The sequence below is a fragment of the Sphaerodactylus townsendi genome, linkage group LG04 (assembly GCF_021028975.2).
Source record: "Sphaerodactylus townsendi isolate TG3544 linkage group LG04, MPM_Stown_v2.3, whole genome shotgun sequence".
Taxonomy (NCBI): Eukaryota; Metazoa; Chordata; class Lepidosauria; order Squamata; family Sphaerodactylidae; genus Sphaerodactylus; species Sphaerodactylus townsendi.
The window spans coordinates 136,901,799-136,926,225 of NC_059428.1; the positions used below are offsets into that span (position 1 = coordinate 136,901,799).

Sequence of the window (24,427 nt, forward strand, 5' to 3'; positions counted from 1 at the left end):
TCCTCCAGCTGGCTCTTCCGGGTGCGGCTGCGGAGCGCAAGGTCGGCCGTCGGCGGGACCCGGCGCTTGGGTAAGGCGACCGGAGGGTCCCGCTCTCCCGGCTGGGCGGCCACAGGAGGGAGGGAGGGGTCGCGGAAGGGGTGGGGGAACCCCCGAGAGACTTTCCTCCCGTGGTGAACGGGGCGGTGGGGGGCTGTTTCCCTGGTGGAGAAAAGCTTCCCCTTCTGTTGGGGAAGAGGGGTGGGGGGGACTTTGAGGCTCGACTGGCTGCAAGGGGAGGGATCCAGGCCACAAAGGTCAACCACGCGGTGGGGGCGTTTTCTGTGAGGGCCCAGCGGCTTTTTGAGTGACTTATTGATTAAGACGTAACTGTGAACCTGGATGACACGTGAACCGGGCTTTTAACACTGAAGGACAGATCCTGCCCCAGAAGGGGCCTTTCAGCTCATTTCAGCAGAGAAGCCTCCGCAGGACCCGGGAGAAAGAGAGGAATAGGAGTTTGGATTCATATCCCCCCTTTCTCTCCTGCAAGGAGACACAAAGGGGCGTACAAACTCCTCCCACGCCCCGCCCCGCCCCACACAACAAACACCCTGTGAGGTAGGTGGGGCTGAGAAAGTTTGGAGAATACTGTGGCTAGCCCAAGGTCACCCAGCTGGTGTGTGTTGGAGTGCACAAGCTAATCTGGTTCACCAGATAAGCCTCCACAGCTCAAGTGGCAGAGTGGGGAATCAAACCCAGTTCTCCAGATTAGAGTGCACCTGCTCTTAACCACTACGCCACGCTGGCTCTGGCTGGTCTCCGCCGCTTCTTCAAGGGCCTGGCGGTCATCTCAGAAATCCCCTGGGATGAAAGTCCTGGAGTGGGACAGGACAGTTTTGAGTCTCTTGGATTCAGATCTCCCCCCCACCTCCCCTCCTATGAGAAAACTGAAGAGATCTTTAAAAACATCAGCCTTTTTACCCTCATTTGATAAAATAAATTTATTCAGTACTTCTCTGAAATGCTTTTTGATTCCTCTACCTTGTTTAAGCAGCATAACTCCGCTGTTGATGGATTATATTTTAGTACCCCTGACCCCCAAAAAACTGAAAAGCTGACAATTTTTAGATGATACGTTCCTGTTCTTTCCTTTTTCCCTGCAGAGGCCGCTCGGTGCATCTTCCGGTCCCTTTCATTGGCTCCAAATATGGTGAGGGCGATATTGATAGATCTGAAGGGCGAAGGAGGAGCCCCCTGGCGGAACTGGACCCCGCAATCCCCAAGCAGCCTCCTAGAAATGGTCAGGAAGGCCAACGATGGTCAGGATCCACTCATTTTCCTTCTGTTCTGCCAAAGCCTCCCCAGCGAGAACGGCAGAGAAGACCCCCTGCATGTCGCAGTGCGAGGCCTCCATTGCCCAGAGCGAGGCATGGAGGTTGTGTGTGCGAGGAGCACCGTCGCCGCCCTGTACACTGTTAAACAAAAGCTCGATGCAAAAGATGTCAGCCAAATTCAGGTGCTCTCTGTGCCGCAACGCAAAGCCTTCATGATGGCACTTGTTGATCAGCTCTTCACGAGCGTTTATCAGTTTGAGTTTGGTGTCTTACAAGCCAACGTTGAAGCGAGAAACCTCGAGCAAGCCGCAGGATCTCCGGGTGAATTTCTGCCACCACTTTTGGTCCAAGATCTGGGAAAGATCCAAAGTGAGATCAAAATTTACTTGGAAGGTCTTCCTACTCTGAAAGGGGAACTGAGAATTCTCAGAGCTGTGCTGATCCCAGGTAATGTAGAAATAGATTTAATGTTAATAATGCGTCAGCTGGGTGACCTTGGGCTAGTCACAGCTTCTCAGAGCTCTCTCAGCCCCACCTACCTCACAGGGTGTTTGTTGTGAGGGGGGAAGGGCAAGGAGATTGTAAGCCCCTCTCTCCTGCAGGAGAGAAAGGGGGGATATAAATCCAAGCCCCTTTGAGTCTCCTGCAGGAGAGAAAGGGGGATATAAATCCAAGCTCCTCCTCCTCCTCTTCTTCTTCTTCTTCTTGGGGCTAATTTTTCAGTGTTTACCCCACATTTAGATATGGTAACAAATCTGGCTTGAACTTAAAAACTGGTGTTCTGCAAATGTGATTTTTTAAAAACTGACGCTGGTGGTACCATCAAGCTGGTAGATAAACTCTTTTCTTTAACTTCTGCCCAGATCATACCTTCCTGCACGGGTTCACTACAAGGACAGGTGGCATCTCGTCCATCCCCTCCCTGAGCTCCTGCAATCTCTTCAGTAGCTCCAAGAGGCGTGACCCACCCGTTGTGGTTCAGGAAAACCTTCGAAGGCTTGCAGCTGCTGCTGGATTCAACCCACAGACGTATCACAGTGTTAAGGTAGAACCAAGAATACAATTCCTGTGGCTCTTGTAAGGTTCAGGAGCCCCTTTGGGGTCTGGAAGGGCCTTGGCTGAGAGACCTTAAATGCTTGTCCAGCCTTTGTGGAAGGACAAACCTGCCAGGGCTGTTCGTGGCCTTCTTCCCTTCTGGATTTTAGTGCCTCTGTCTATCAGGCTCTGTTCCTGAAGGCCTTTTGAAAGGGGGAGGAGCCTGCGTTGCTCGTTTTGTTTGGATGTTGTTTTCAATGGAAGCTGTAAATTGCTTTGAGCAATTGCAGAAAGGTGGGGAACTAGTGTGAGATCCAAGTCTTAGAGACCAACAAGATGTTCCAGGGACCAGCTTTTGAAAGTCAAAGCTCTTAGTCAGATACCAGAACAGTTGTGTAGCTGCTGCGGGGCGGGAGCCAGCCGGCTGAACTAAACTGGGGGGGGGGGGGGTTTGCCCCTGGGACCATCCCCCACCCCACCCCACCCCACTGTTCCAGAGCTCTGACTCCTGGAAGCTTTTGCCCCGAAACTCTTGTTGGTCTCTGCTGGGGGCTGCTGGATTTCAATCTAGCTGTTCTTCTGCAGACCGAGACAGCAACCATCTGAAACAGAGACTCATCTGTTAATTTTTAAAACAAATCTACGGAGTAGGCCCCGGGCAGCATTTAGATGTGTGACCAGACTTGTGAAGCATGCCAACTCTTGGTAACCTACATGAAACCAACACCCAATATGGGGACTTTCCCAGGGAATAATTTGACCTTGTAGGTATTTAGGAATTAGGTCTTGGGACCTGCCCTCAGCCAGGAATAACCACAGTGTCTTCACCTCCCACGCAAGGAAGGAATATTGTTTCAGAATGTGGATATGTTACTTCTCGTCCCCATGCTTCCTGTTTGTTTCTTGCTTAAATAGCAGCTTCATTTGTTTCACACAAACACTCACAAACTTCTCTTAAATCCTGCTCTGTGATTCAGCTCATTCATTTTTGTAATGGGGATCTGGGGTGTGTGGGTGGGTGGGGGACTCTTCTTTCTCTTGCAGTGATTTTCTTCCATAGAGGAATGAATTTAAAAGCAGGCTAACAGCCCTGCTGGATCAGGCCAGTGAGGATCTAGTCCAACATCCTGCCTCACACAGTGGCCGTCACTATCTCTGGTAGGTCAGCAGCAGGGCACAGAGGCCGGCCCTTCCCCTAATATTGCCCTCTGGAGCTGGTATTTAAAGGTTGACTGAATATGGAGGTCCCTCCGTTCCACTGAGTAAAGTAGTCTTTGCCTTTGTCCTGAATCTGTCACTTAACTACTTCATTGGGTGCCGCCAAGTACTTATATTGCGGGAGGAGGAGACAGAGTTCTCAACTGTCCACTTTCTGTACCCCATGCATAATTTGATAAACTTCTAATATGTCCCCTCCCCCTCCCCCTGGCCCCTGTAGCCAGGTTTTTCAAAGCTGAAAAGTCCCAGATTCTTTAGCCTCGCTTGGTAGGAACGGTACTCAAACCTCTCAATTATCTTGGTTGCCTCTTCTGTACTTTTTCCAACTCTGTAGTGTTCTTTTTGAGACACAGTGACCACAATTGCACACTATGCTCCAAGTGAGACCTCAGGGGCATTATGAAATAGGTGTTTTATTTTCACTTCCTTTCCGAAGTTTCTCCAGCATTGATTTTGCCTTTTCACTGCTGCCGCACACGGAGACAGCCTGCCCATTACAAGGTCTCATCCAGTTCAGACTTCATCAGCACATTTTGTGTTCTGTAGCGCACCCCCTCGCACTTATCAGCACAGGACTTCAGTTGTCATGTTGTTGCCCACTCACTCAATTTATAGAGATCTCCCCATAATCTGCCTTGGCTTTCAGTATCCTGAATAGTTTGGTATCAGTTTAAACTGTGTTGTTCATCCCCAATTCCAAACAACGTGTGAACAAATTAAATGGCATTGATCACAGTTACTGACCCTTTTATATCCCCACAGCTGAGTGACCCCCACAGTGAGAACTGTCTGTTTATTCCGCCTGCTTTTCATATGGTCCATTCGGAGTTAATGCTGTGCTTTGTTATGACACCATTTTCCCCACTCAAAAAGAGGAAATATTTTACAGAAGTTTTGTTTTCAGTGCTCCTTTTCCTTATTGTTTTCATTAGAAAGATTTATTAAGTCTTCAGACTTATTTACATACTACATGTTTTGAGTGTGAAAATCCTCATCTTAAACATTTTACTCATTCTGAAAGGGAAAATAACTCTCAGGAGTTTTTGTGCTTTTCTAATTTTTCCAGCTTTTTTAATTGGAAAAACTTGGGGGGGGGGGAGGGAGAATAGTATATGGAACAGTTTGCAAAGAGCAGAGGGGGAGCTGACTCTTAGCTGTGTATGACGTGCCCTTACATAATGTTGGGTGTATATGTATATATGTATACATACGTTAGCAGAGTAGAACAGAAGAGACCGATTCTCAGTTGCTTTTTATAAATGAGTTTACAAACTATAAGGGAGGGTCACATGGAGATAAAATAAATCCTTTCTTTATTGTTACACATTGTCAGGACTGAGCCTGTCAGTGCCAAATGGCAGGTAGGGCAGGGGGAGGCAGTGTACCATCCTCTGATGTGGGGTGAAAGCTCAGCATCTTCCCCTCGGCGCCCCAGAGTATCCCGGACACAGATCATAACAAAGGAAGGTGTGAACTGTTCCCAGACTCGCAATGCTTTGTAGTGAATGCTTTGTAGTTTGTAGAGGGGAGTAGGAGCCCTTTGGCTCAGTGGGAGGGGGCAACGGGATATAGGTAAGGGGTTTGTGTGGGAATCGCCAGATTCCTCTTTTGCGATGTTTACGAATGAATGGCTTTAGAACAAATCTACAGTTTCCGTGATTTCCAGGCCCGAGGGTTGACACACATCTACGTTACTGTACATCTGGTTACATCTTGCTACCTATCTGCTGTTTCACATGATGTCAGCTACCTCGTGTCTCCTCTCTGGTGCTGTGTCTGCTCAAAGAAAGTGACAGAGTTAACTTTACAACTTCAGATGTACGTGCTCACTAACATGTTAGCAATGGCAATCTGACTGACCAATAGCTAATCAATAGATCAGGTCATAAGCAGTGACTTCAGCAACTTGTTTACATATAAACAGTTAACCCTTTTATAACTGAGTTGTGACAGACGCTTGCAAAATCCCGGCAAACCCCTTCTCGAGTGTCAGTCACACAAAACATGCAAACACAATTTCTCACGAAGACTCTCAAACTTCATCTTGGTTAGTGACTTCCCATCTTGGAGATTCAGGTAGGCAGGATCCATTGGTGTGCTCACTCTTTAGCATCCATCATATTCGCAGACTCTATAACCGTGGTGGCGAACCTTTGGCACTCCAGATGTTATGGACTACAATTCCCATCAGCCCCTTCCAGCCAATTGGCCATGCTGGAAGGGGCTGATGGGAATTGCAGTCCATAACATCTGGAGTGTCAAAGGTTCGCCACCACTGCTCTATAACATCCACTATTTTTGGGTTCTGGTTGAGTAGAAAACCTCCATCTCAGGTTCCCCCTATTTGTATTCCCAAATACTGCTGAGCTTCTCCCAGCTGCTTGACTTCCACAGACTGGTTCAAGATATTGGCAATTTCTGCTGCATCCTCTTTGTTCTGGCAACATAACAATAGATCGGGGTAGGGAACCTGCGGCTCTCCAGATGTTCAGGAACTACAATTCCCATCAGCCTCTGTCAGCATGGCCAATTGGCCATGCTGGTAGGGGCTGATGGGAATTGTAGGTCCTGAACATCTGGAGAGCCGCAGGTTCCCTACCCCTGCAATAGATCATCCACGAAGGTAAGCACTTACTGATATTCTCCATCTTTCACTCTTGAGAACAAGCATGGCTCTACTTGTTCTTGATGAAATCCTTGGTCTTCTAGTGCTCCTGTTAGTGTTTCGTTCCACGATCTGGCCGCCTGCTTTAAGCCAAACAGGCTTTTCTGAAGCTTGACACAAATTGTCCATTCTTGGGTTGTGGAATCCCCTGTGGTAATTCCATGTAGATTTCCTCTGATAGTTATCCGTTGAGAAAGGCAGTTTTAATATCTAGATGCTCTACGTGCATCCCTCTTGAGGCTGCAGTGCTTAACAATGTTCTGATAGCTGTGTAGCTAACAACTGGAGCAAATGTCTCAGAGTAATCATATCCAGGTTTCTGAGCAAATCCTTTTGCTACTAGACGAGCTTTGTATTCGTCAGTGCTCCCATCAGCATTGCACTTAAGTTCGTGTCCAAGTTTGATTCTGCTTCAAGGAATCTAGTTCATCCCGGCTGACTGCTTCCATCCACCTGTTTCTCTCAGGTGTGGGTAACTGCATAATTTCCTCCCAGCTCGTGGGCTCCGTCTCAGTTTGCAAATTTGTATAACAAACATAGTCACTGTATCTCTTGGGCATAACTCCCTTGTTAGCTCTCTCTGACTTTCTGACAGTAGATGAGGTCTACTCATCTACAGACACTTGTAAAACCCCAACACACAGTAATGGGCAGGAACCTCTTTGAGCAGCAGCAAGCTAATCACAAAATACTCAGCACAAACAGATGTTGCGGATCCTTCAGCAGGAGGGAGAGAAACTCAGAGCAGGAGCTCTGGCCCAATGAGGCAAATGGAGGGGGTCCCCCTGGGGCATCCCACCAGTCTGCAGAGTTGCAGAGCTTTATTAGAAGGGACTTGTCATTGTCTTCCTGGGAAAAAGCTGTCATAAACATCCCTCCTTCGTTGCCACCAGTTTGCAGAGTGGCGACAGGTCTTTTCAACTTCCACCGCAGGACAACTGACTGGGCCCCAGCCTTCTTGTGGTAAGTTGCTGAGCATTTCTTCTTGTTTTAAGAACACACCTCTGTGGGATGCCCTCTGCTCGTGTATTTAAAACAATTATTTTACACCGCTTAAAGTATCGAGAAAACTAAGCCTTACTAAGCATCGTTGTCTTCCTGGAAAAAGATTGTCATAAACAGGATGCAGTTGTTGGCTTTAACCCCAAATAGAAGTAATCAAGTCAGTTGTGACATCTTTCGATTCTAGAAGTATGTGAGAGAGACCCCAATTCCTAATCCACAGGACCTTTCTTATCTACTGGTGCACCATTATAGAAGGGCGTTTGTGCTTTCTAGGTTAAATACCTTTTGGTCAGTGGTCACTGAGGGCGGTTAAGCAGGTATTTCTTGTTCAGGTAGAATATGTAAGTGTGGAGATGGTCAAATTGAGATTTTGGAGCATATTCTTGTGTTCTGCTTTTGGAAGGATTTGAGGAAGAATTTTTTAGGGCAGTTTATATTTTATAAATCATACTATTTGATCATTATAAAAAGGATTACGTTACCAGTTGCAAACTTTTTGTTGGCAGTAATTAAACATAAAAGGGGATAATAAAGGATTACTTTAGTGAAAAGCTGCTAGTGGCCAATTGGCCGTTAAAGTCATATCATTTAAGAAAGCACATGGTAACGTACGTAAAATAAATACATAAAAAACGTTTAAAATTACAATGTAAGAATACAACCAATTGCAGTCCTAAAGAAAACCATCAACAGCTGCCTTATAAAGATTGAAAGTTGCAATCCAGGGATGTCGCCTTCAGCCTGCTAAACCTTGGCTCGATCTTGACAGGTCAACCATGCCAGTGACGTCTGGGTCATGGGAAAGGCCAAGCCAGACAGCTACGATGGGATCATCACAAACCAGACAGGGGTGACAATAGCAGCTCCCGGAGCTGACTGCATCCCCGTGCTTTTTGCGGATCCTGTCAGAAAAGCCTGCGGTGCTGCTCATTCAGGTAACACAAAGAATCCCTGGGCACCTCCTTCCTTTGATGACACTGTCTTCAGACAGGCCTGCTGACTTCATTCCTGCACTGTCCTGTCTTCTGATGGCCACTTCTGTATTCCATTGCAGACCTCTGCCCGTCCTCTTATGCTCTCCCGGGGGGGGTGTCCCCTGTCCCTAGGGTCAATGTTTTGGGGGTCACTTTGGGCAGGAGGGGGAAGGCAAAGCAATGAGGTTCTGCTGATGGAAATCTCTTCTATCAGAAGATATTTCTCAAGGAACAGAGGAGGACTCCAGCCAGCACCTGGCTAGCTTTTCATCTCCCTTCCCAGAACTGATAGGGAAATTAACTCACCCCTCTGTGACTGCTTTTCATTCTGAAGAAGAAGAAGAAGAGAAGAGTTTGGAATGAGACTTAAAGGGTCCCACAAACTCCTTTTCCCTTCCTCTCCCCACATAACACACCTTGTGAGGTAGGTGGGGCTGAGAGAGTTTGGAGAGAATTGTGACTAGTCCAAGGTCCCCCAGCAGGAGTGGGAAAACAAATCCAGTTCACCAGATAAGAGTCTGCCACTCGTGTGGAAGAGTGGGTAATCAAACCTGGTTCTCCACACCTGCTCTTAACCATTACACCACACTGGCTTTCAAGACCACTGGCTTCAACATGGAAGGTGCTGTTTAGCTGCTGAAATTTAACTTTGGTTGTAAGCTTATGCAAACTCCTCCAGCCTTGTTGAAGTCATAGGGAGAGACCTGAAGCACTTGCTTGCACCTCTCCCACTGACCTCCTGGGACTGAGAAATGCTCCTCTTGGGCTGAATGGTGTCTTCTATTTAAAACAATTCCCTGGGTCCACAAGAAAGGTTGTGGACCCAGCTGGGAGGCAGAGAAAAAGAGCTGCACTTGGGCTGAGCAAAGGAAAAAGAATCCGCGCAAACTTTTGTCTCTCTTGCTGAGAGACCGTGTCTGTTCTCACAGAAGTAGTGTGGGAAAGCTAGTAGACACCATTAGTGCCATCGAGGCAAGGCCAGGGTCCCCTCCCAAGGACGTAGGTAAGGGGGAGGTTCTCGGGTTCAACCCCCCCATTGCATGTCCGAAGCTCTACCCCCGTTGGTGGGGTTTTTGTATTTTTAAACTGTTTTTTTCATTTTTGGCCTGCAGGGGGCGCATTTTTAGGCTAGCAGCACCAAAATTTCAGGCTATTGTCATGTGACACTCCTGATGATACCAGCCAACTTTGGTGAAGTTTGGTTCAGGGGATCCAAAGTTATGGACCCCAAAAAGGCGTGCCCCATCCCCCATTGTTTCCAATGGGAGCTAATAGTAGATGGGGCTACCCTTTTGAGGGTCCATATCTTTGGACCCCCTGAATCATACTTCACTAAACCTAGGTTGTATCATCAGGATAGTCTCCTGCTGATACCACCCATGTTTGGTGAATGTTGGTTCAAGGGGTCCAAAGTTATGGACTCCCAAAGGGGGTGCCCCATTCCCCATTGTTTCCAATGGGAGCGAAGATGGGGGCTTCACCTTTGAGGGTCCATAACTTTGGACCCCCTGAACCAAACGTATCCAAACCTGGGTGGTATCAGCATGAGAATCTGCTAAAGATATCCTGAAAGTTTGGTGCTGCTAGCTTAACAATTGTACCCCTGACAGCAGGCAATCCCAAATTTCCCCAGATTCTCCTTTTAAATCCACCCCCTTTGGCATGGATTTAAAGGGAGAATATGAGGTCCCCAGTTTAAAAATTGACAGTGATGCTGTTTCAGTGTGGAGGATAATCCACCCCCAAACAGCATCATTTTCAATGTTGTTTTAACTGGGGACCCCAGATTCTTCCTTTAAGATGGATTTAAAAGGAGAATCTGGGCTCCCGAGCTTAAACACTATTGAAACTGATGCTGTTTGGAGGTGGATTTCAGCATCACAGCAGCGCAGGGGGGGGGGGGCTCAGATTTTGCACTGGGCTCCATTTTCCCTAGCTACCCCTCTGCCTGGAGGGGAGGGAGAAGGGACTGCTGGCTGCCAGCTGGGAGCCCAGCTGGTGGGGCAGGTGGGGCAGTGGAGTCTGCCATCCCTGACCTCAGAGAGCTGCTTTTATAAGCACTGAGGCCGGGGGCGGGGCTTGGGGAGGAGAGGACATGTCCCCCAGTGGCGGGTGGGGCCTCGCCCCCAACCCCCCCATAAAAATCTATACCTACGTCACTGCCCCTCCCCCTTTGTTTATTTATTAATTTGCTCCATTTTTATCCCGTTGCCACAGTCTTAAGAAGCACCTCTTAGACTCACTTTGCCCACCCATGTCTGGAGACATGTGGAGGGAGAAGACGGGCCTCTGTGCTTAAATCTGCTGAAGTTCTCCAACACCCTTGGATAGAGGACGTTGCCTGTGGTTTTGTGTTTGGTTTTTAAACCCTCGAAATCACCGGGTTCCTCTTCCCCCTTGCTTTGCAGGCTGGCAGGGCACACTGTTGGGAGTGTCCATGGCTACAGTCAATGCCATGGTGGCTGAATACGACTGTCACGTAGAAGATATCCTTGTCGTATTGGGGCCATCGGTCGGACCTTGTTGCTTTACACTACCACAAGAATCAGCAAAGGAGTTTCATAGGATCGATCCAAACTGTGTAAGATATTTGGACTCTTCAGAACCCTCCATCGATATCAGAAGAGCAACACGGTAAGTCTGGTGTGCACGAAAGCGCAGTTTATTAGTCAGAATTCTGTTGAGTGTGGGAAATGCCTAATCTGAGGAATGCAGATGCAGAGACTCTGTGCCTGGAGGACGCAGTGCTGTCTGTTGGTGGGGAAGTCTGGGAGCTTCTGGCGTGGGAACACATTGGGGGAACTACACCTTGGAAGGCGTTCCCTACACCTATCTCCTCTCATGGCCCTAAGACGGACTGAACAAACTACTCAGATTTAGGTCTAATTATGTCTATGTGAACATATTCTCCTGTGTTGCCCGAGTTAAGGAATCCCCCCCCCCCCCCGCCTCTTTGGGGACAGCTGCACCAGATTGTGAGCATCTTGAGGCAGCAGTAGTGGAAGCCTTGGCTTTGATTTTATACCTGCGGCGTTCATGCATCACCGACTTACCCATACTGTTCAGGAGCCTGGATAAGAGGGTCTGGCTACTGATGCAATTGGACACCCCCACCATACCCCACACCCCACCCACTGGGACTCAACCTCTTTGAAGGTAGAGAGAGGCCTCCCATGTGAGGTTGGGGGGGTGTGGGGAGGTCTGGTTTTGTTGCTCTTGTATGTGGCCATTTTGCTTACCATCCCCAGTAAGAACATAAGAACATAAGAACTAGCCTGCTGGATCAGACCAGAGTCCATCTAGTCCAGCTCTCTGCTACTCGCAGTGGCCCACCAGGTGCCTTTGGGAGCTCACATGCAGGATGTGAAAGCAATGGCCTTCTGCTGCTGCTGCTCCTGAGCACCTGGTCTGCTAAGGCATTTGCAATCTGAGATCAAGGGGGATCAAGATTGGTAGCCATAGATTGACTTCTCCTCCATAAATCTGTCCATAAATCAGTAAGACAGGGGCCACAGTTTCTCAGGGGCCACTTCTAACCCCAGAAAGTGCTCTGCAGGGGATCAGGGAACAAAAGTCAGATGGGATAACGCTGGTAAGGAGTGGAGTGCAGCTTGACTTCCCCTCTTATGCCAGTGAGAAAGGATTCCTCATTACACAACAGCAAACCTGTGAAAGGCAGCTTATGGGCACCTGCTTGTGCTTTCTGATGCCCTGAAATGTTTCCTGCTTCTGGCTGGCTTCTTAACTCTCTTTAATCCCCCTAAGAGCCCTTTTGGGTGTGGTGGGACTGAGCACCATCTCAGCCGGGGCTTCTTGCCTGAGACTGGCAAAGCTTGTCTTTCTGGTGACTTCTTTTAAAGGTAAAAGGTAAAGTTTCCCCTTTAGTTGTGTCCGACCCTGGGGTACCACTGCAAGCAGTGATTTCATAGGCAAGCCATTTTTGTGGGGTAGTTTGCCATTGCTTTCCCCAGCTATTCTTTACCCCCTAGCTATATGCTAGGACTCAGTGGTGGCGAACCTTTGGCACTCCAGATGTTATGGATTACAATTCCCATCAGCCCCTGCCAGCATGGCCAATTGACCATGCTGGCAGGGGCTGATGGGAATTGTAGTCCATAACATCTGGAGTGCCAAAGGTTCGCCACCACGGTGCTAGATACTCATTTACCGACCAAGGAATGGATGGATGGCTGAGTTGACCATGAGCCAGCTGCCAGGATATTTGACCCACAGGGGGCTTGAACTCCTGACCGTGTGAGTGGCAGTGCAAGCTCTTAACCCTCAAAGAGTTGTGTTGTATCTTTGCAAGACTCTTGAGTTATAAAGCCCTGGGCCGGATACAAAAGTAAATGTTGAAAGCTCAAAGAAAATGATTACAAAATGATGTACAGATGGTCTATGATGCAAAGAAAGTTGGCAGAAATGTATAAAGATGTTGGAAATGCCAAAAACAGGAGGGATCTTTTTTTCATATGTGGTGGCTATGCACAAATCCTTTCGGGTCATGGTACTCAAAGAAATGCAGGAAATTATGAAAAGAACATTGAAGAAAAAGCCTCAGATTTTTCTAATGTGATTAATTGGAGACTATATCCCAAATCAATATAGGCTGCTTTTCTTGTATCTGTGTGCTGCTGCAAGGACACTGCATTCTCAGAAATGGAGAGAAGAAAAAGTACCAACCAAGGAAGATGAGATATAGAAGGACACAGAGTGTTTAAAAATAGCAAAGCTATCAAGTTTAATGAAATGGATGATTGAAGGGTTGGAGCACCTTCCTTATGAGGAGAGGCTGCAGCGTTTGGGGCTCTTTAGTTTGGAGAGGAGACGTCTGAGGGGGGATATGATTGAAGTCTATAAAATTATGCATGGGGTAGGAAATTTTTCTCTCTTTCTCACAATACTGGAACCAGGGGGCATTCATTGAAAATGCTGGGGGGAAGAATTAGGACTAATAAAAGGAAACACTTCTTCACGCAACATGTGATTGGTGTTTGGAATATGCTGCCACAGGAAGTGGTGATGGCCACTAACCTGGATAGCTTTAAAAAGGGCTTGGACAGATTTATGGAGGAGAAGTCAATCTATGGCTACCAATCTTGATCCTCCTTGATCTCAGATTGCAAATGCCTTAGCAGACCAGGTGCTCAGGAGCAGCAGCCGCAGAAGGCCATTGCTTTCACATCCTGCACGTGAGCTCCCAAAGGCACCTAGTGGACCACTGTGAGTAGCAGAGTGCTGGACTAGATGGACTCTGGTCTGATCCAGCAGGCTAGTTCTTATGTTCTTATGAAAGACAGTAACATAGAGATATTTGTAGAAAACTAGAAACATTTTGCAGACTACCTGGTGAGAAAATATGGTAGAAGAGAAATAATCACAGGATTTGAGACTTAAAAGACAACAGCAAACTGAAATAGTATTTTAGAAATGATATAGAGCAGTGGTGGCGAACCTATGGCACGTGTGCCAGAGCTGGCACTCAGAGCCCTCTCTGTGGGCACGCGCGCACAGAGTTCGTCATGTGGGGGGAGCGGAAAATCGCCGTCCCCACCTAGGCTGTATACTACAAACCAAGAGCCACTCTAGGGTCCTGATTCACCTGTTCAAAGCATTGCATGGTTGCTTCACCAAGCCTACTCCTGAGTAACCCGCGCCTCACAGCAAACCGTATTTTCTAAACTAAAACCTCAGTATTCAGGTTAAATTGTCATGTTGGCACTTTGCGATAAATAAGTGGGTTTTGGGTTGCAATTTGGGCACTCGGTCTCGAAAAGGTTCGCCATCACTGATATAGAGTGTAACTGATAAGGTGTTTTATTTTAATTAGATGCATGAACCTAGAATGGATTAGAATTCAATACTGAAACTGTAGGAAGTCGTTACTTGGATATTTTCTTGCTTTCCTTTGTCTTTTGCTTTTCTTTTTGCAATATTGAAATGATTATGTTTTGTACTGGCGTGGTGAGGTGTGAAAGTGTTTATTGTTATTTCTTTATGTTATTGTTATTTCTTTTCAGGTTTATTTATTTAGACAAAATAAAAATATATTTTAAAAAATGTTGAAAGCAAAACTTCATCCTGGAGAGCCAGTGTGGCCTAGTGGTTAGAGGACTGACGCAACCTAGGTTTAATCCTCACTATGTCATGATGACCCTGGGCCAGACACACATGTCATGCAATTTAACTCACTGGGTTGTTTGGATAAAATGTGTGCCTGGGGTCAAACGTGGCCTAGATGGCGTCTGTCATAACTGTCTGATATCACAGGGCATTTTCTCCTCCTCTTCCCTCCAAGAGTTCTTCTGGAAGCTGGAGGAATTCTGCCACAGAACATTCAAGATGACACTGTGAGGGACCCAAACCAAAACCTCACGCTCTGCACAGCCTGCCACCCCGAGCAGTTCTACTCTCATGTACGTGATGGTGAAAACTTTGGGACACAGATTGGCTTCATATCGATTAAGGACTGACTGCTCTACATAGCCCTGCAGAGGGTGGAAGACCTTTCTACGTGCCACGTCCTTCTGATGGCTGCCCAAGAGTTCCCAGCAAAGCTGTATCTTACGGCATGTCACTTCAGATGTTTCAACGTGGCTGTCATGTCACCCCTTAACCTTCTCTTCTCCAGACTAAACATACCCAGCTCCCTAAGATTAGTTAAAAATTATGTTGCATGTAACAAAATGTTAAAAATATTATTCATCTATATTTTATAGAAAATCTATATGGCAGCTAAGAAACGTGAGAAAGAAAATGAATGAAATTGTTCTTCTCCTGAGGAAGGCATCAACGAAAACGCTTTGGAACGTGCGAGGCGTTTGAGAGACTCGTTTTGATTAACTCTATAAGTTATCACTGTGGATTTAATTTATGAATAAGACTATGAACTGGACAATGAACTTTGGTTTCTACATATAAAAATGTTGTGATTATATTACCGGGTGCAAATAAGACCTATTTCTTAGTTGGCTAAACCATGGATATGGTCTTCTTATTTTTGAATGTTATATATTTATATTTCATGAATTGTTGAATTATTGAAAAGAAATCTTATATTATATATTTTATTGATTGAGGTCTGAACAATGCAGAATAGAGGGGTACTCTTACTTCCCTCCATCTTGACACTGTACCCACTTATTGATGCAGCCCAGAGTCACATGTCAGCTTTGATTTGTGATGGCTTAAACTAGAATGCATTCTGTTCGTCTTCAAGGCAAGACTAACTGGACTCCTGTTTTATTCCTCCTGCTTTGGTCTTCTTGATCCTCCAGTGCTTGAAATTAGTCCACTGAGTGGCGCTGTGCAATTAGAAATGCTAAATGAACAGTCCAAGCTCAACAAAATCCTTCAGTGCCTTCAATCGATATTTGCTTCCTGCCTACAGATAGTCTGTTTACTGCTGTGCAATTCTTAAAAAGGGACAAGGCAGGAAGAGTTCGAATTGGCTGTTGAGTAACTTTTGTAACTAGAACATGTAGCTCAAAAGCATCGAGCTGAAACTGAGGCTGACATGTTGCGTTCTGGCCCCGTCTCAATGAAGTCTGCACTGGCCAGCTCTTCCTGTGCTCTGGAGCAGATGATCCTCCTGGAGGCGCTTCTGGGCAGGGACGATGGAGATCCGAGGCCTCTCCTGGGGCCTTCTAACTCCAGCCAGGGCTCCTCCAACATGCCTGCTGCCCAGTGGTGGGATCCAAAAATTTTAGTAACAGGTTCCCATGGTGGTGGGATTCAAACAGTGGCGTAGCGCCAGTGGGGCTGGGAGGGGCACGACGGGGGTGTGGCCGGGCATTCCGGGGGCGGGGCATTAATAATTTCTCTATTACTGTAAAAAACTCTTACTGTGAAAAAAAATTTCTAATTTCCAGCTGGTATCTTTCTGTCCATAATTTAAACTCATTATAGCAAGTCCTATCGTCTACTGCCAACAGAAACAACTACTTCTCCTCTAATTGACTGCCTGTCAAATACTTAATACTTTCAAATACTTAATTTTGTTTCTAGAAATCAAAAAAAGGATACTTTCCTTAAACAAGGAACTTTACCATATTTCTAAAACATGTTTTTAAAACAGCCCAACAGGGAGAATTATCCCGTTTTCTACCTTCGCTAACCAGCCACATAGGAAACAACAGGACTTTATGATTTTTGGACCTAATGGAATTTCTAACGGAAAAGCAGACCCAATTAGTAACCCCCTCTCGGCACACACAAATAATTAGTAACCCACTCTCGGGAACTGGTGAGAACCTGCTGGATCCCACCTCTGCTGCTGCCACAGCCTCATTGATGATTCATTTAGATGTCGCCAGTAACAATGGGAACCTTTATTGCCCTGTCCTGTCGGCCAGTGTCTCTTTCCTCCCATAGATCCCTGTGTGGCAGGTTGGACTACCTTTTGGCCACCCAGTGGGTGTCCTGGCTAAATGCAACTCTCCTCCCTGTGGAGAGTTCTTCCTGGCATTCTTTCAAACGATGCCTGGCCAGCTGTGTGCCGAATCCCTTTAATTGTGTTCCAGCTGCCTTGAACCTCCAAGCCTCCTGAACTTCATTTTGCTTTCTAGACGTTGCAAATGGCAAACACTTCTGAGAGACTCAGTAGTCCTTGACTCAGGGTTGCCAACTCTACTTTGGGAAATTCCTGGAGATTTGGGGGTGGAGCCTGAGGAGGGTGGGGCAGGGAAGGGACCAGAGGCAGAGCTACCAGGGGGACGGGGTGTGCACGTTGCATGCCTGGAGGGGGCGGGAAATCGCCCCGTGCCCTGCCCCATGGCGCCCCACACACACACTTACCTTCGATAAACAGTGCAGGCTGGAGAAGCAGCCTGTTCCCTTCAGACTGAAAATGGCCTGATGGGAACTACATTTCCCATGAAACCTTAGGGCTTGCAAGGTATCATGGGAAAAATAGTTCACACCAGGTCGTTTTCGGCTTGAAGGGAACTGGCTGTTTCTCCAGCCTGCATTGTTTATGGAAGGTAAGGGTGGGGGGTGGGAGGGTGACGCCGTGGGGGGGGGGGACACACCGGGCGCACTGTGGCCCAGCTACGCCTCTGGGAGGGACCTCTGAAGAGAATAATGCCAAAGAGTCCACCCTCCAAAGCAGCCATTTTCTCCAGCTGCAACTGCAGTCGAGAGATCAGTTGTAATTCTGGGAGATCTCCAGGTGCCACCTGAAGGTTGGCGACCCAATCTTGACAGGCCCAGGCTGGGAAGAACCAGGCCTCGGGAGAGAGCTCTTGGAGGCAACATTGCTTTGGGATTCAATTTTGAAAGAAATTCAAAAGATTATGAAAACAATAAGTGAGAAAAAAACTGAGGCTTTCTGGATAAGAACATAAGAAAGAGGCTTCTGGATCAGACCAGAGTCCATCTAGTCCAGCATTTTGCTACTCGCAGTGGTCCACCAGGTGCCTTTGGGAGCTCACGTGCAGGATGTGAAAGCAATGGCCTTCTGCTGCTGCTGCTCCCGAGCACCTGGTCTGCTAAGGCATTTGCAATCTGAGATCAAGAAGGATCAAGATTGGTAGCCATAGATTGACATCTCCATAAATCTGTCCAAGCCACTTTTAAAGCTATCCAGGTTAGCGGCCATCACCACCTCCTGTGGAAGCATATTCCAAACACCAATCAAGCGTTGCGTGAAGAAATGTTTCCTTTTATTAGTCCAAATTCTTGCCCCCAGCATTTTCAATGTATGCCCCCTGGTTCTAGTATTGTGAGAAAGAGAGAAAAAATATCTCTCTGTCGACATTTTCCCCCCTCAGATGTCTCCTCTTGAAACTAAAGAGTCCCAAACGCTGCAGCCTCTCCTCATAAGGAAGGTGCTCCAATCCCTCAATCATCCTCGCTCCCCTTCTCTGCACTTTTTCTATCTCTTCGATACAGAGGCGTAGCTGGGCCAAACTGCGTCCAGTGCGCATTCCACATTTTCCGCCCCTTCGCTGCGCCCCCCTGTCCCCCTTCCCATACTTACCTTAGTTCCTTTTTCAGAACTTTTTCAGGCTTCAAAAGGCCTTGTTCTCAGTAAAAAAAGGCCTGATGGGAACTATACTTCCCAGGAGACCTTGTGAGCCCCAAAGTCTCCTGGGAGCTGTAGTTCCTCAGGCCGTTTTTACTGAGAACAAGGCCTTTTGAAGCCTGAAAAAGTTCTGAAAAAAGAAAGGTAAGTATGGGAAGGGGAGAGGGGGCGCCATGGGGGAAGGGGGAGGGGCCTGGGGGTGATTTTTGCGACCCCAGGCATGCGCTCGGTGCACGACGCACCTCCCTCCCCCTTGTGGCTTCGCCACTGCTTCGATATCCTTTTTGAGATGTGGCGAGCAGAACTGAATACAGTACTCCAAGTACAGTCGCACCACTGCTTTACATAAGGGCATGACAATCTTTGAAGTTTTATTATCAATTCCTTTCCTAATCATCCCCAGCATAGAATTTGCCTTTTTCACAGCTGCCATGCATTGAGTTGACATTCCCATGGAACTATCAACTAAGACGCCCTAATCCCTTTCCTGATCTGTGACTGATAGCACTGACCCCTGTAGCATATATGTGAAGTTTGGATTTTTTCCCCTATGTGCATCACTTTACATTTTGCTACATTGAACTGCATTTTGGTAGCATTTGGTAGCATTGGCTCCCAGTGGAGTTCCGGATCGTTTTCAAGGTGCTGGACCTTTAAGGCCTTACACGGCATGGGGCCCGCATACCTCCAGGACCGCATCACCCCCTATGTCCCCCATAGACCACTGCGCTTGGCAGTGGCAGAACTGCTGGTGACCCCTGGCCCTGCGACGATGTGGCTGGCCTTGACCAGGGCCAGGGCCTTTACGGCTCTGGCCCCTGCCTGGTGGAATGCGCTACCCCCACTATCCGGGCCCTGCGGGACCTTGGTGAGTTCCATGAGGGCACCTGCGTAAGACAGAGCTATTCTCCACCCGGGCTTTTGGAGTGGGCTGGCCGCGGTTTTACTGCACCCCTTACTGGAAGCTGGAATTGCAACTGAGGCTGTCTGTCTCCATCCTTTCCATCCCGGTTGGGCCTGTTTTTCGGATACCATTACAGGCCCTCCCCCTCCCTCTCTTTCTGGCCTATAGATCGGGCGCAGATTTTAATCTTTTAACTCTAAATTTAACTTAATTAATGATTTGATCAACTGTTAAATTATTTATGTTGTTCAGTCTTAGATGTCGTATATAATTGCTGCTTAATTTTAATTGGCTAATAGGTTAAGTTTTATGTGATTGCTGTTTGAATAACAGCCGTGTTGTTATTATATATATATAATTGGCCTTCACTAGCTTATATATATAGTTTATCAATGGCTGCCAGAACTTCTTCCTGGTCTACCACTATCTTCGCTAGTTCCTCAGATTTGCCACCTAAGAAGCTTGGTTCAGGTGCAGGAATTTTCCTCACCTTCTCTTGGGTGAAGACAGATGCAAAGAATTCGTTCAGCTTCTCTGCAATCTCCCTGTCCTCCTTTAGCACACCTTTTGTTCCTTTGTCATCTCTTTGGATGTACTTGAAGAACTGTTTGTTGCTAGTCTTTATGTTCGCAGCCATGCGTTCCTCATAACCCTTTTTTGCCTCCCTTACAGCTAACTTGCTTTTCTTTTGCCACCATTTGTGTTCCTTTTCGTATTCTTCATCAGTCGAACTGGACTTCCATTTTCTAAAAGACATCTTTTTCCTGATAATTTCCTCAACCTCCCTTGTTAACCACGGTGACTGTCGGGGTGGCTTAGTTTTGGGGGATGGGAACTCTGGTCTGTGTGAATCTACTGTGTGAAACTATTCTTCTGCTGCTTCCTGACTGCTTATCTCTCCTCCGCTAAGCTAGTGAAGGCCAAATACTTTGGTCTGTAGTACAGCTGTGGAATTGTATGGTGGGCTGGGAAATGGGCATGCTGGTTACTTTAAAATAGATACGTTTCGGCTGGGGCAGCCAGAGAGGTCTTGGCACTGTGCTGGACTTATCTTACCTGCAATAAAGAAATCATTGTTCATCAACAACTGTTTCAATTGTCTGACTTAAGGAGATTCTGACATTAAGACGTCTCTCCACTTTCATTTTTTTTATCATGGAACCAACTCAGGAGCAGTTGGATGATTTTTTTTCTTCAGGGTTCTGATTTTTCTCGGGATTCTTCAGACTTTCCCCCTCAGCGGTCTGACCGGGACACTAAACAATTTCTCTCAGCTGTGCGAGCCGGGAGATACCTGAGGGGAGCGATTGGTTTGCAGGACTTTACAGGGGGGTAATCGGGTAATGCTTTTGAGGGCTACCAAGCTGAACCAGGACCGGTGGCCAGGTGTGTGCAGCAGCCGGTTCTTCAGCCCACTCGCTCTGTGTTGCACATGGCAAGTGGACTTGATCTGGGACCAAAACTTCTCAGAGCTACCGGTGGCTTATCGTGTGGTCCGATCCTCGGGTGGACATCCCAGCTGACTGGCCTCCTTCTGTGACTCGAGATCACCGGCTGGTCATGCTTCCATCGGATTATCGTTTCCCGGATCCCGGCAGGAGTCCTTTAGTGGATCTACAGGTACCCAGGTAACCTTCACTGCTGAACCTGCGTGAAGGCTATTCTACACAGATTGTGGATTACAAACAAACGAGTGGTCGTTTCTCCACTGATTTTCCCGGGGGCGCTCGGCCAAAATCGTCAACCGCTCGGATCGTCCAGCACGAGCGCCTGTGTATCAATCCCGATGTGGGTCAGGGACTGTGCCTCTCAGAAGTCCCTGTATGACTGCCGTCTTGGTCAGACTCGGAGGGGTCTGACAGAACCGGTTGTAGGGAATTGGAGCTGCAATTACTCGACGTGCAAATTCGGCTGGAACAAATGGAGGCTAGAGCACAGGAAGCAGAGGCGAAGGTGTTGGAATAAAGACGGCAGAGTTCTGCATCGCAATCGGTTAGTTGTGCTTCCATCAGCAAACCTGTGCACACCTTGCCTCAGGCTGCTCCAATTTGCTGGGATCAGACGACCCAGAGTGCTCCTATTCCACAACAAATTCCACGAATCATCCCCAGGGCCCACAGTACCTTCTCTCTGCAGCAGATGCCCTCTCAACAGCAGCAAGTACCGAATGTGGGCATGCCTTATCAATATATGCAGAGGGCCCTGATGGTACCTGCAATTCGTCCTAAGATGTCAGTGCGGTTTGATGGCACGCCCCAGAAACTGCACTATTTAATCCAGATTGATACCCACATGCATGATTTCGACCGTTTCTATCACAATGATGGTGAGCGAGTTTGAGATGTGGCCACCACCTTTGAGGGTGATGCAGCGAAATGGTATGTGGAGCTGTTCGGACGGGCCGCTCCGGAGCTTACCTCGTTGCCTCTCTTCCTGATGGCCCTCCGTGAACGGTTCAAACAATCCCACCCCAAAAAAACCTGAAATACAATTCAGACATTCCAGATGTGGGCAGGGGAGGTAAAACAAAATGCGTCGGCCTTGATAGACAAGTTCAGCAGGAGACGATGAGGTTTTTAATTGGCATTCCAATCGCCCAATCAAGCTGCTTGCCTTTCCCAGATAGGTAGGACAGGACAACACAGCGCCCATTGATCTGAGCCACCATGCTGCAGGAGAGGCCAGGCATGCCCTTCCCCCCCAGCACAGAGGGAGCTGCTGGGCGCCGGCTGGGTCCTTGTGCCTGGCTTCTCCTGCGGTGTGGCGCCCGGCAGGCCCGAAGCCAGCAGACATGGCCCTGGCACGGAGGGAGCCCTCAGGCGCCATGCTGCAGGAGAGGCCAGGTGCAAGAATCGGGCGGTGCTTGGCACCCCCCCCCCATGACTAGATGGTGTGCACTCAGGGTCATGTGACACCCCATATCCCCGTGGGCAGTACGCCCCTGCACAGGATTGTTATGAGAATAAAATGGAGGAAAGGAAAATGACGTCAGTCACTTGGAGTTCCCACTGGGCATAATAAACAAATCCCCAATGAGGCATTTGTAGTTATTCAGCACACAAAAAGAACAGGTTGATAAAGCTTCCCTGCATGGCCAAATGGAGGCCATTCTGACTTGCCCCAGGATGGGCGGGGCATGTCTGGATTCTGAAAGGCTTCAGCCGGCCTCAAAATCAGACTGGAGCTACGTCCTGGTAGTAAAAACAGGCCGTTGTGCAACAAATTCGGGTGGTCTTTATACTTTGGATGTATGTGTTCCAATGACACATACCTTTGTGTGTAATTTAATTTGCAGGAAGAGAGAAAACACCTAAAATGATGTCATCCTTCACACATTTTCTGTGCCATCGCAGGGACAATAAAAGGGTCCAAGAAAAGGGTCCAAGCAAAGGCCGTTGGGATGCAAAATAAACCGACTATGTGGGGAGGAGGCGTTTTTCAGGTTTCCTGCTCTATCAAGGAGGGGACAAGAGGGCGAAGTCCCCTATGCAGGCGTCTTCTGCAACTCAGTGACTGAACTATTTTTTTGAAGAAGCATCTTAGGATGAATTGCAGGTACCATCGGGGCCCTCTGCATATATTGATAAGGCATGCCCACATTCGATACTTGCTGCTGTTGAGAGGGCATCTGCTGCGGAGAGAAGGTACTGTGGGCCCTGGGGATGGTTCATGGACTACAATTCCCATGAGCGCTGCTAATTAGCCATGCTAACCAGGGACGGATCAGAGTCCATGGCCATAGGTTGGAGACCGCTGAGTTAGAACCTCACTGGTCTAATCCAGCAGGGCTCTTCTGATGTTCTTGGCCTGTGTGCTCTCCTGTTGATCCTCTGAAATAACTAGTTTCCCACTGTGTGAGACAAAATGCTGTGCTAGATGGACTACTGGTAGGATCCAGCAAGGCTCTTTGGATAAATCATAAAATTGGAAGAGACTCCCAGGGGCCATCAAGTCCAACCTCCTGCAATGCAGGAACACACAATCAAAGCGCTCCTGACAGATGGCCATCCAGCCTCCCTTTAAAAACCACCAAAGAATGAGGCTCCACCACACTCCGAGGCTGTGAATTCCACTGCCGAACAGCCCTCACTTTCAGGAAACAATCATAGGAGCACAAGCAACGTTTTTGACAATGAAGGCAGCTGGTTTGCCGGGCCAGGCAGGCTTCAGACATGTGACTTGTGTCTGTTTATAGACTTGGGGGCATCGATGGATTTTTATGTGATGCTGCTCTGTAAATCAGTGAAGCTGAGCTAAGTAATTACATCAGCTGAAAATAATCAGTTTTGCAACCCACCCACCAACCACTTTTTTTAAATTAACCTTCCAATTTTGTTGGTATCTTCCCAAAGAGAATGTGTGTATGTCTAAACATGTCTATTAGTAGCTCTGGCCAGTGGCTGGTGTAAAACTTATGGGACGATTCTGGTTCTCCCTTGAGGTGAAAGTGCTTTTGTAAAGTGAATATAGGGCATTCCTCCTCCCCTCTTTCCTCTGTTTGTTTTAAAAAAAACCCTGGGATTGCAGTCAATTAATCAATCAGTCCTGGGACTGTGGTGATTTTCCTCTTACACACAGGAAATTGCAGCAAGGTCTTGCCAGAGAAAGCCCAGGGATCCCTTGACTTAGCAGGGATCTCTCTCTCTCTCTCTCTCTCTCTCTCTCTCTCTCTCTCCTTCCCTGCAATTCAATGCCAGCTCTGCACTTACTAATCCACAGTGATTTTAGAAACTGACAAGCAAAGATAAGCAATTTATTCAGCACCAAGAAATCTGTAGTGGTCATGATTCAAAGAATCATAACTTGCGTATTTTCCCACAAAGAATGACATTCCAGGTGAGGCCAGCACTGAAACATGTGGCTCTGTCCCCCACAACCATTTCAGATTTGGGGATATCCTGCATGTTCCAATCAATGGCACCGCCATGGGTATCTTTATGGCTGCAGCGTGTGCCAACATATTTATGGTAATTTTGGAACTCCCTCAGCAGCCATCCACAAATATCTGCCCTCTAGCTGAGATTCACAGGTGCCAATTATCTCCTTTGGACCCTTGAGAAATCCCAGCAGGACTAACAACTTTCATTCCACCGTCCATCCATAGCTAGACTAGGCGACAGAGCAGGGACTCTTTCCAGACACCCCTGGACAGCCAAAGGCCGTACAAGCACCACCTACCAGGAGGGTAGCCATGTTTGCAGCAACTGAACCAAAGAGAAATCAGTGAAATTGTTCACCTGGAATATTGTGTACAATTCTGGGCATTGCAATTCAAGAAGGGTATTG

The 24,427-nt window shown here is 47.6% G+C and overlaps 1 protein-coding gene across 3 annotated transcripts; it reads left to right on the forward strand.

Annotated features, from left to right (window-relative positions):
• Positions 1 to 16: 16 nt before the first annotated feature.
• LACC1 (laccase domain containing 1) lies at positions 17 to 15,190 on the forward strand. 3 transcript variants are annotated; one of them, XM_048492324.1, is made up of 6 exons: positions 17 to 70; positions 1,146 to 1,763; positions 2,180 to 2,361; positions 8,009 to 8,174; positions 10,622 to 10,847; positions 14,512 to 15,190. In XM_048492324.1, the coding sequence occupies exons 2-6, from the start codon at positions 1,190 to 1,192 to the stop codon at positions 14,684 to 14,686; spliced, it is 1,323 nt and encodes a 440-aa protein (XP_048348281.1). In that variant the 5' UTR covers positions 17 to 70; positions 1,146 to 1,189; the 3' UTR covers positions 14,687 to 15,190. The 3 variants fall into 3 exon arrangements, with proteins under 3 accessions (XP_048348281.1, XP_048348283.1, XP_048348282.1); XM_048492326.1 differs by lacking the exons at positions 17 to 70; positions 1,146 to 1,763; positions 2,180 to 2,361 and adding exons at positions 5,850 to 5,902; positions 6,160 to 7,197; XM_048492325.1 differs by lacking the exons at positions 17 to 70; positions 1,146 to 1,763; positions 2,180 to 2,361 and adding an exon at positions 5,850 to 5,902 and having other exon boundaries at positions 6,160 to 8,174.
• Positions 15,191 to 24,427: the final 9,237 nt, after the last annotated feature.